Source organism: Geospiza fortis, unplaced genomic scaffold (genome assembly GCF_000277835.1).
Source record: "Geospiza fortis unplaced genomic scaffold, GeoFor_1.0 scaffold157, whole genome shotgun sequence".
NCBI classification, from domain to species: domain Eukaryota; kingdom Metazoa; phylum Chordata; class Aves; order Passeriformes; family Thraupidae; genus Geospiza; species Geospiza fortis.
The window spans coordinates 8,058,506-8,069,248 of NW_005054314.1; the positions used below are offsets into that span (position 1 = coordinate 8,058,506).

The 10,743-nt window shown below is 53.7% G+C and overlaps 1 protein-coding gene across 1 annotated transcript in view; it reads left to right on the top strand.

Annotated features, from left to right (window-relative positions):
* DRP2 (dystrophin related protein 2) overlaps window positions 1-10,743 on the top strand; it is a 30,791-nt gene that overhangs the window by 11,001 nt on the left and 9,047 nt on the right. The window contains exons 3-11 of the mRNA XM_014306581.2: window positions 2,232-2,365; window positions 3,219-3,375; window positions 4,370-4,490; window positions 4,961-5,229; window positions 6,042-6,188; window positions 6,695-6,773; window positions 8,054-8,114; window positions 8,502-8,563; window positions 8,819-8,893. Coding sequence (XP_014162056.1) covers window positions 2,232-2,365; window positions 3,219-3,375; window positions 4,370-4,490; window positions 4,961-5,229; window positions 6,042-6,188; window positions 6,695-6,773; window positions 8,054-8,114; window positions 8,502-8,563; window positions 8,819-8,893 — 1,105 coding nt within the window. The remainder of the gene's footprint in view (window positions 1-2,231; window positions 2,366-3,218; window positions 3,376-4,369; window positions 4,491-4,960; window positions 5,230-6,041; window positions 6,189-6,694; window positions 6,774-8,053; window positions 8,115-8,501; window positions 8,564-8,818; window positions 8,894-10,743) is intronic.

Below are 10,743 nucleotides of genomic sequence, written 5' to 3' on the forward strand. Positions count from 1 at the left end.
GGATGAGAGGGTAAGAGAGTAAAAGGGTAAGAGAGCAAAAGTGTAAGAGAGTAAAAGGGGTAAGCGAGTAAGAGGGGCAAGTGAGCAAAGTTCCCGTTACAACACAATAAATCTTCTTCTGTGTTCAATATTCTAATTCTCACTAACCAATCTAGTACAAGATACAAATTCTGTAGCATTTACATACAGCCTATAAGAATCACTACATTACCATACTGTGTTACATGTTAAACCCTAAAAACTCCTCTTTGGGCCCCTTCTGCCAAGCTGGCAGGGTCTGCTCTGACCCTTGGACCTGCCTGCAAGCAGAGGGTGTTGTTCCATCAAAAGGGGATTACCTTCAGCTGGCCACACCATTGTTTTCCAGTTATTCAGCAACTGAGGTATCTCAAAGTTTGCTTTCATTTCAATCTCGCTTAGAGTTTCTATATTCTCAAAATCTTTTGCCAGACAGTCATATTTATAAGGCTTTCCTGTTTCATCTTCCCCAACAGGAAAGCATTTATTTCTCCCCCTGCTCACTTGCAGGGGGTTTGTCCGAGGGCAGCAGGTGTTCAGCACCTGCTCTCTGCTGGGTCACTGCTACGTGATTATCTACAAGGCCTGGGAGCTGCAGGCCTGATGGGCTTTTAACTTATGGAATAAGGCTGGGAGGGCTGGGTTGTCTGCAGAGCTGTGCTGCAGGTGCACCCAGGTAGAGCTGATCCTTCCTTTGGAATCCCCTGGGGTAGAGGGGAGGGCTGGAGAGTTCCCTGGCACTGACCTGCTTCAGTGCCATGAGCACCTGCGCATGCAGAGTATTGGTTTTTCTATGTGCAAGCAGCAGTTTTAGCTTCAGTGGATCATTATCCGTGGCCCCAAGAATCCTGTGAACTCTGTGGGTGATGGTTTTCTCTGTTTTCTTGGTGTTTCTGGAGTGGCAGGATGGGGAGGCAGAGAACAGCCTGTTGGATGTTTTTAGATGAATCAAACTTAGCACCAGTCTTGGCGATCATTTGATTTTTCTCTGAGAACTGGTGTGGAGGGGGTATTTTTAGCTGTGCAGCCAAATTCCTTGTCTGGTTGTTTTCTCCTGCCTGTTGTTACCCTCGGCTTGGCTGAATTTCTTCTCCAGGCACCTCCACGAGCCCTTGGACAGCACAAGTGACAAGTATGTACACATTCCCCTTGCAAGAGCTGCTGCTTTTCCCCCAAGGCAGCTGCCCTTATCTGGCCTGTTGTATGCTGTTTAGAAAGTACTAACACATTTAATTATGGTTGATTAAGCACCTGGGGATAATTATCTCCAGCGAGCTCTAATATCAAAGCAGCACTCGATCGAAATGCTGCCATTTCTCCAACACAGCTCATTGATGTCTCACTTATGGGAAAGTGTCCCTGTGTTTTGCTTAACAAACTGTGTTTTTTGGAGAGAAAATCCCCTCTCAATCACTGAGTCCTGTGTCAGGGGCTTTTGATGCTGTGTGTTGCTGTCACCAGCATGTGTGGCAGAGTGTGTTGTGAGCAGGGGCATGATACAATGCTAAGGGCTCAGGAGAGGATTCCAACAAGGATTTGTTGTCCAGGGATCAGAACCCAGTTTTCCCAGCTGGATGTGCCTCCCTTGCCTGGCTGGGTTAGGATTTGCTGTCTTTTCTCCATGGCCTTTTGCAGCACCCTTCCCACGGCTGCTCATTCTGGAGAGCTGCGGAGGAGAAGCAGCATCTGTGGAGGAGAAGTGGCTTCTCAGATTTGCCATGCAGGCAGGGAATATCCTGGAGCCTCTGTAGAGGAGCAGGTGGCAAGTGCCAGCATTGGGGATGGCATAAAGGATGTTGGCAGATCCCCTTGGTCCCTAGGAACAGCAGGATCAGCCTCCTCTCGAAGCACAGCAGCTCTGTGTAACATGGGAAAAATCATCATTAGCCCTGCAGGCACTGTGACACATAAGGACCAGCTCTGGCTTAACAGCTCTCAGCAAGATAAGCTCATTGCTGGATAGCTGAGGAGAGCAGGAGATGTGCAGTAAACCCTCCCTTCAACCTTTGCTCTGAGTGCTGCTGGAGCTGGCGCTGCATCCTTCTTGCAGGGACAGCCAGGAGTTTCCTGGGAGCTGCTAAGAGACCACCCAAGGAACAGGGCAGCCCCCTTGAGAGTCAAAAATTCAGTCAGGGTTAGGGCAGAGTGGGGTGGGTGTCTCCAGGCACCCAGGCAGCGGTCTCTGGATGCAGTGTGGTTCTGTTTCTGCCCAGGTTGAAGCCTCACAGGATGGTGCAGGACCCTCGTGTGTAATTCCCCGGGCTCCCAGCAGTGCTGCCGGGCCCCAGGCCCCTCTGGAGATGAATCTTTGCTGGAACGAGATCAAAAAAAAATCCCACAGCCTTCGGTAAGAGTCCTGCCTGGAGCAAGCCCCAGGCTGGCCTGGCCTTCCAGCCTTGCCTGCTGCTTCTGGCTGTCAGGAGGTTTTTGAACTTTTTTGCTTGATGAGCCACATGAATTCGCAGTGACCTTGGCTCAGCTCCCCCTCTGGTCCACAGGCTTTTGAATCTCCTTTTGCTGGAAAGCATCTCCTCCATTTCTACCCATCCCAAGCTCTCCTCCCTCCCCTCCTTCCCTCCTGCTTGCTTTCTGCTGCTCTCTCTATCCTCTGCCACCTCTGCAGCTGTCTCTTTTTGCCCCATGGCTTTGCCTGCACCTCCTCTGTGCCCATCCCTTCACTGGGAGCCCTCTCCCCTGCATGAGGGGAGCATGCCTTCCAGACTGCCGGAGTTTGCAGCTCCAGCATGACAGAGAGCTTAACTGGGGCGTGTTAATTGTCTCCTGCCTTAATCCAAGGCTCCTGGAAGCTGCCCAGACATGTAAATGCCATTCCAAGCCCCCCTTGCTAGCCAGGGCAGTTCTGACCCACGGGCAAACACAGAATGGCTGTCCTCTGCTCTGGGCTCCAGGGTGAGGAATGGCTCCAGGTCCTTGTCCCCAGTGCCTCCTGCCTCACCCCACCTGGCAGTGTAGGCTCTCTGTGGGCTGGGGGTCAGCACAGCCCGTGCTAAGGTTGCTGCCAGTCCCTGGGGAGATGCTGGGGTCATGCACAGCCCATGCTAAGGTTGCTGCCAGTCCCTGGGGAGGTCCTGGGGGTCAGCACCCAGCCATGGTGCTCTGCTTCCCCTTCTCAGGGAACCTGCTCCTCTCCTGTCTCTGTCTGTCTGTCTGTTGTCTCACTGTCCTTGCTCCCCTGCCAGGGCTCGGCTGGAGGCCTTCTCTGACCACAGTGGGAAGCTGCAGGTGCCTCTGCAGGAGATCATAGACTGGCTGGGGCAGAAGGATGAGGAGCTGTCGGCGCAGCTGCCCCTGCGTGGTGATGTTCTCCTGGTGCAGCAGGAGAAGGAGACACACGCGGTGCGTTCCTGCTCCTCCCCTGCTCCTGCCCTGAGGGCTGTGCACAGCCCTGGCTCCTGTCACTGCCGTGCCACAGCCAGCCCCGAGGCACTCCATCTCTGCTCTGAGAAAAGGCAGAGCCCAGCTGGTTTTAGACAGCAAACCCACATTACAGCCTCGAGTCACCTGCAGCTGGTGATGGACCCTGTCCTCTGTAGTGGCTTCCTGTGTCCTACCTCTCACTGGCCTCTGCTTTTGGGATCCTGGAGCCTGAGAAGGCTGGTCTAAGGGCAGTCCTGTGGCTGCAGGAACATGTTATCATCATGCCTCAAACTGGGGTACACCCAGGCACATCAGAGTCTCCTGAAGTGCACAGCATTTTCTTCTCACTGCCAGTGGCTGTTGGGCTTTAGTTGTTTCTACCTTGAAAACAAAATGAAGGTGTTTACTGCTGCTATCCCTCATCCTTGCTGGGTGCACAAACAGCCCATCCAGCGGACAGCACTGGTGTGGGAGCTGCAGTGGAGGGGAGGAGAGGACATGCTAGACCAGTGTGCCTCTGAACTCCTCCCTGGCAGATGTGCTGCTTTGGGGCATCCTGCTGTTCCTCTCCTTGCTCCTGCAGCAGCTGGACCTGTTGCTGAGCAGCTGCTGTAAGGATTGTTAGTGTGGCCATGCTCTCGCTGCACGAGTGCAGAGCATCTCCAAGAGTGCCCCTGAAAGCACCATAAATAAAACAGCTCCTCTTGTGCAGCCCTGGCTCAACACACCGTTCTGGGCTTGCTCTTCTGCCTCCCCACTCCAGCAAAGCTGCAGGTCAGGAGCCACCTTCTGCCAGGTGGTCATTCCTTCCCTGAACTGCAAAAATATTTCTCTGAACACTGACTTCTCCCTGTGCCTCCAGGGAGGTTTGGGCCTTGGGGTGAATAAATCACTGCAGCATTTGGCAAGGGGGCAGCCAGGGCACAGCTTTCTGGCTCAGCCTGCTGTCTCATCTCTGTGCTCTGCTCTCCAGGCTTTCATGGAAGAAGTGAAGTCTCGGGGGCCATACATTTACTCTGTCCTGGAGTCAGCACAGGCTTTCCTTTCCCAGCACCCGTTTGAGGAATTAGAAGAACCAACTTTGGAAAGCAAAGGTCTGTGGAGCTACCCCCTTTTTGTTCTCTGGTTTCACAGCTCCTCCTGGGCTGGCCCAGAGAGGGTGGAGTGGATGGAGGTGGCTGTGGTGGCACAGAGCAGCACACGAGTGCTCTGCCCCACACCATGGTGTGAGACCAGGCTGTGCCCAGTCCTTTGCCCAAGGGTCAGACTGGCACAGAGCAGTGTCCCAGGAAAAGGCAGAGGCTCCTGGTGCAGTCCATGATGGGAGCACCTCATGAGGCAGCACCAGATGTGCTCTGGGGCAGCTTTTTAGAAGGCAGCACAGCCTGTGAGGATAAAAAGGAGGAGCTGGTGCAGAGATGGATACTATTATTACTTGTTTTCCTTCCCTTTGTCCAGTTTTCCCTAGGTATTTTTATCTCTAATTTCCCTACCCTCCCTCCGCCCCTTGCCCCTCTCTCCCCTGGGTTGGGCTCTCATTTTTGCTCCCTGCTGTCCCTCCCAGATGTGTCTCCCCGGCACCGCATCCAGAACATCAGCCGCTTTGTGTGGAAGCAGGCCAACGTGGCCAGCGAGCTCTGGGAGAAGCTCACAGCCCGCTGCGTGGACCAGCACCGCCACATCGAGCGCACCCTGGAGCAGCTGCTGGAGATCAAAGGGGCCATGGAGGAGCTCAGCACCACCCTGGACCAGGCTGAGAGCGTGCGGGAGACCTGGGAGCCCATCGGGGACCTCTTCATCGACTCCTTGCCCGAGCACATCCAGTCCACCAAGGTACTTCTGGCTCTGAGCAGCCTCCAGCCTTGGCAGGGCTGCTCCCATGGACTGCTCAGTCCAAGGCAGCCTCATTACCTGGCATCTCAGGGCCAAGGGCTCCTTCCCACAGCCCCGTGCTTTGTGAGGAGGGGTTTTGCCAGCAGTGTCCTGAGCAACTGGCCATGCTGAGCACCCTGTCATGGCACAGACCTTACACACTCAGCATAGTTGAGTCATTGTCCCCTTTTCATTTATCAGCAGTAATCTGCAGCCCCCCATTGAATTTATCAGGAGTAATCTGCAGCCCCCGTTGAATTTATCAGGAGTAATCTGCAGCTCCCCATTTCATTTATCAGCAGTAATCTGCAGCCCCCCATTGAATTTATCAGGAGTAATCTGCAGTCCCCATTTCATTTATCATTAAATTTAATTTAATCATTAAATATAATTTCATTTGTCAGGAGTAATCTGCAGCCCCCCATTGAATTTATCAGGAGTAATCTGCAGCCCCCATTTCATTTATCAGGAGTAATCTGTAGCCCCCCCATTTCATTTATCAGCAGTAATCTGCAGCTCCCCATTTCATTTATCAGGAGTAATCTGCAGCCCCCATTGGATTTATCAGGAGTAACCTGCAGCCTAGTTAGCTTGGTTGGGTATTTTTTCCCCTGCTAAGGTACCCTGTGGAGGGTTGGTCAGCAGTGGCTTGGCAGTCACTAGCCCACCCTAGCTTGTAGCAAAGGAATCAGATCCAAGTCCTGGCTGCTCACCTGCTTCTTTTCCTTCTCGCCCTGCTCTGTGCCTGTGTCCCCATTCCCCCTGGACTCCAGCTGTTCAAAGAGGAGCTGTCCCCCATGAAGGATGGGGTGAAAGTGGTCAATGACCTTGCCCACCAGCTGGCCATCTCAGATGTGCACCTGTGCATGGAGAATTCCCGCACCCTGGAGCAGATCAACACCCGCTGGAAACAGCTGCAGGTGGGAGGGAGTCAGGAGCAAGCACTGCAAATAAACCATGGGCAGGAGGGTGCTGGGAAGGGCTGTCACTGCTGGCCTTCAAGGAGGATACAGTGAGGTTTGGCACAGCAGGATGTTATAGCTGGTGTTACTGGGAGAGAAGAGCATCAGTTCAGGGTGAGGAAAGAGTCTGGTGAATCTGCAGAGGTCTTGGTCAGGAGAAGGCAGTGTGAGGAGCAAAGGGAGAATCGGGATGTGTTGGTGGAGAGGGTCAGTACCAGCTGTGACTGCTTTGATGTCCGTGAGAGTATGGATGCAGGTGAGCTGGAGATGTGGCTGTGCTGCCCCAGCAGCGGGAGGTGTAGAGGGTTTAACAGGCTGGAGGAGGGCACAAACACCAAGATAAGAGAGGAAGGAAGGGCATTTGTGTGCTGGGGCATGTCTGAGTCCATCCACAAGCCTTCCTGAAGGGGTCTTCAATCCAAAATGCTGTTGGACTGGCAGTGAATTATTTTTCAATTCTCCAGGCCTCCATAAACGAACGCCTGAAGCAGCTCCAAGATGCCCACCGGGACTTCGGACCAGGCTCCCAGCACTTCCTCTCCTGTACGTGAGTGGGCCCTGGCTTCTGCCACAAGGCTGCCTCTGCAGAGCAGCCTGGGCTGTGGCACAGCAAAACAGGGTGCAGAGTCCTCTTGCTGAGCCCAGAGCCATGCACGAGGCTGGAAAAGTGCCCAGGCTGGTGCCCAGTGCATGGGAGCTGAAGCAGGAGGCATCTCCTGCTGGCATTGAGCTGTCTCACCTTGTGGGACCAAAGCTGGAGACATCTCCAAAGCTGGCATTGGTCTCACCTTGTGGGACCAAAGCAGGGGGCATCTCCAAAGCTGGCACTGTGCTGTCTCACCTTGTGGGACCGAGGGTGGGACTGAGTGTGGTTTCCCTTCAGAGCACAGAGCTGTGACACTCACAGCAGCTCCCAGGGGACACTGGGACTGTGTCAGCCTCAGAGCAAGACAACAGATGGCAGGAAAAGGCAGTCCCTCATATCCCCTGTTAGTTATTTGGAGACTAAAAATGTACCTTTTCAGGAGGTTTTCACTCATGTGGCAAGGCAGAGGGATGCTGTTTTTACAGATCAGAGCTGTTGGCTGTCAGCTCTCAGGCCTGCCAAGGCTGGGCAGCAGGTTGTGCTCCAGAGCCTGGGGTCTGTCCTTGGGAATGCTGAGCCCTGCAGGGTCTCTGGATGTCAGTGGGATTCACTGGCCTGTGCTTCTCTGCAGACTGCACACTCCTACCTGAAAGGAAGAATGACTTTTCCAGCTGCTGGAATTGATACACTACCTGTGAAAAAGGAAAATAACTGAGTGTCATGCCATGGCTTCCATCCTCTGTATAACATAGGGTGGCTGGCAGCTGGTAGGGGATGAATCCTCATCTTCCCAAGACACTGCAGCTGGCACACAGAGCAGGAACAACAGGAACAGCAGATGCTTTGGGTGTCTCAGCCTGGTCATAACAAGCAGTGCTGTGTCTGTGTGCCCAAATCCCATCTGCTATGAGCCCTGCCCACTGGTCACCGCAAGGTTTCTTTGGGCATCATCAAAAACATCAGGAAATGTCTCTTGCTGAGTTCTGAGCTCAGCCACATACAAAGCCCCTGGCTTGAGAGGCAAGATGTCTCTAACAAGACCAGCAGTTGGGCCTTTTCTATAGGCAGCATCCCCTGGCCTGCACCAACACCTCCAGCTGGTGATTTGGGAGGATGCAGCCTTTTCAGAGGCACCCACCTGCTGGCACAGTCCTGCTGTGCCAGGGCTGGCATCAGAAGCAGCAGCAGCTGAGAGGAGCATTTGGTGTTCTGACATTTGGTGTTTCTCTCCTTGCAGCCTCTGTCCAGGTCCCCTGGGAGCGAGCCATTTCCCCCAACAAAGTGCCATACTACATCAAGTGAGTGTTCCCAGACACAGCCCGAGGTCTCCTCTGGCCTGGAGGGATCAGGAACTGGGCAATTAGGAGAGGGGGGCAGACTGGAGTGAGAACTCCAGTCAAGCAGGGCTTCCTCAGCCTGGCAGATCCAGGCTTTCCCTGCCTGCTGGGATGCCCAAGATGAGGGGAAACCCCAACTGGAAGGAGAGGGGACTGGCAGCAAGTGGGGTTACCCTGCTGTGGGCATCCTTCCTGCTGCTGTGCTGGGGAGTGTGCTCAGGGGGATGCAGCAGTGTCTGCAGACACTCAAACACTTGCTCCCAGCGCTGGCCAGGTCCTTTCTTAAATCTCTCACTGCAGCTTTTTGTTACCACATTGACTCTTGGTCTCCATCTATTTTGGTTCCAGCCACCAGGCCCAGACGACGTGCTGGGACCACCCAAAGATGACAGAGTTGTACCAGACCCTGGGTAAGGAGGCTGGCACAGAACCCTTTGTGCAGTATTTGCCTTTTGGCAGCGTGGGGTGCATGTGGGATCTCCCCAGGCCACCTGCTCCCCTCTGTGCCACAGGGTCCCCCAAAGCACTGGGGTGTGACCCCTGCCAGGCTCTGCTCCTCACTGTCCTGCATGTGCTCTGCTGGGGTCTGAGAGCTGCAACTGCTGCTCCCTGCCCTGGAGATGAGGATGTTGTGGTTTTATTCTTGTTTTCCCGTGTCTCTGCAGCGGATTTGAACAACATCAAGTTCTCGGCGTACCGCACGGCCATGAAGCTGCGGCGGGTGCAGAAAGCCCTGAGATGTGAGTGTGGGAAGGGCTCCCCTCCTGCTGCCTCTCCCTCGGTGAAGGCTTAAACTGACACAAGCTTTTATCAGCACATCAAAGGCAGGAGGCACCAGGGGATGGGTAGCTGAGGGGAGAAACCAGGGAGATGAGCCTGGGAAGCTGAGCAAATGCACCGGTCTGTGTCAGCGCCTTTTGTACAGCTTGGGGTGGAGATGACCCAAGGGCAGGTGTTGTCCAAAGGGATGTGAGAACAAAGTGGTCTAGCTCAGGGTTACAAAGCTGTGGGATCAGGCAGGAGCTCACCCAGCAGCTCCAAAGAGCATGGAGGAGGTGTGGATGTAACTGAGAGATGAAGCCAGGCTCACTGGCGGGGACAGAGAGGGATGCACGGCTGAAAGAGGAGGAAGGGAGAAAATAAACCTGACTTCTGCACTCTTGGTGAGTGCTGGAGGATTCATAGCCAGGTGAATATGATACAACAGGAGTTCAAACATCTCTCCAAGAGGTATATGCTCCCTGGAAACTGCTGAGGAGTTTCTGGTGGAACTGGCTAGCAGGCAGGTGGGAATCTGATAGATGCAGCATCCTTGGCTGCTCAGAGCTTTTGACAAAGCCTCTCACCTAAGGCTCTATCAAAATTAAGCAGCAGCAGTCTGGGGGAAATCCTCCTTCTGAATTAATTGTTCATGAAGGGGAGCAGCAGTGGGGCCCAGGCAAAGCTGTGCTCCTTGACATCCTGTGAAAGGGCTGGAAGGAGGCAATGAGTCAGGGGAAGAGAAGTTTGGATTCTCAAGGGAGTCAAACCCTGGCTGTGGAGTATTTTCATAACACTGTGGTGATCAGGCTGTCCTGTACCCAGGGACATTCAGGAATGATGTAATGCAAGTGGAAGAAAGCTTTTGCCACCCTGTTAAGGTGTCCATGCAGCAGCAGGCAAGGTGTGGAGAGGAAACAAGGATGAAGAGCAAAGGAGAGCTCTCCTGTGTGCTGCTTGTGCATCCTTGGTTGTGCATCTCTTGCATCTCACATGCTGCACTGTCGCCTTCTTTCCATTCCAGAAGCGACATGAATAAGTGCTCTTTGTTCAAGATATACTTGAGAAAAGGGCAAGGAGATTGCCAAGGCAGCTTTCCCATCACGAGAAGTTTGGTGGAGTGGCTGTGTAGGAAAGAGGCAGTGAGGGATAGATCAGAGCCATATGCAGTCGTGGGCAGTGTGGACACGAGGGTGGGCAGGAGTGATACTCCCTGGCGTGGAAACTGGGGCTTCCCAGTGTGAGTGTAGCAGCTTTGACAGGAGAAGGGAGGATTTTTCCACAGAGTAAAGTTACAGTGTGGAAAAGGCACACAGTCCTCTGGGTACTGTGAATATAAAAAGGTCTCAAAGATGGAAAGACTTTCAGGAAAGAAGTATTGCTGGTTGCTAACACAGTAGCACGTACAACCTGCGGCCATAGAAATCTGAAAGCAGGGCAGCCAGGGCAGCTCACACTGTCCTAGCCCTGTTTTGGGTTTGTGTCTTAATTCCCTCACCCTGTCAGAGCTGGAGGCAGGACTGATCCATCTCTGGGCAGTTGCTTGTAGGGTCTGTGTGGGTCTGTGCCCCCACACCAGCCCCACAAGGACCTGGCACATGCAGAGAGCCAGCACTGGGCTCTGCACAGAGCCTTCCTTGGGGGGCATTTTCATGGCCACGGCTGGACACAGAAATGAGGAAGGGGGGTCACAGAGAATGGTGGCTCAAGGTGGAGATGTGGTATTTTGGGAGAAGTTTACAGGCAGGAGAGAAATTCTAGGAGCTCACCATCCTTTCCTGAGCATCTTTCCCAACACAGTGGGACTAACACTGCCCCAGGTTAGGGCAGG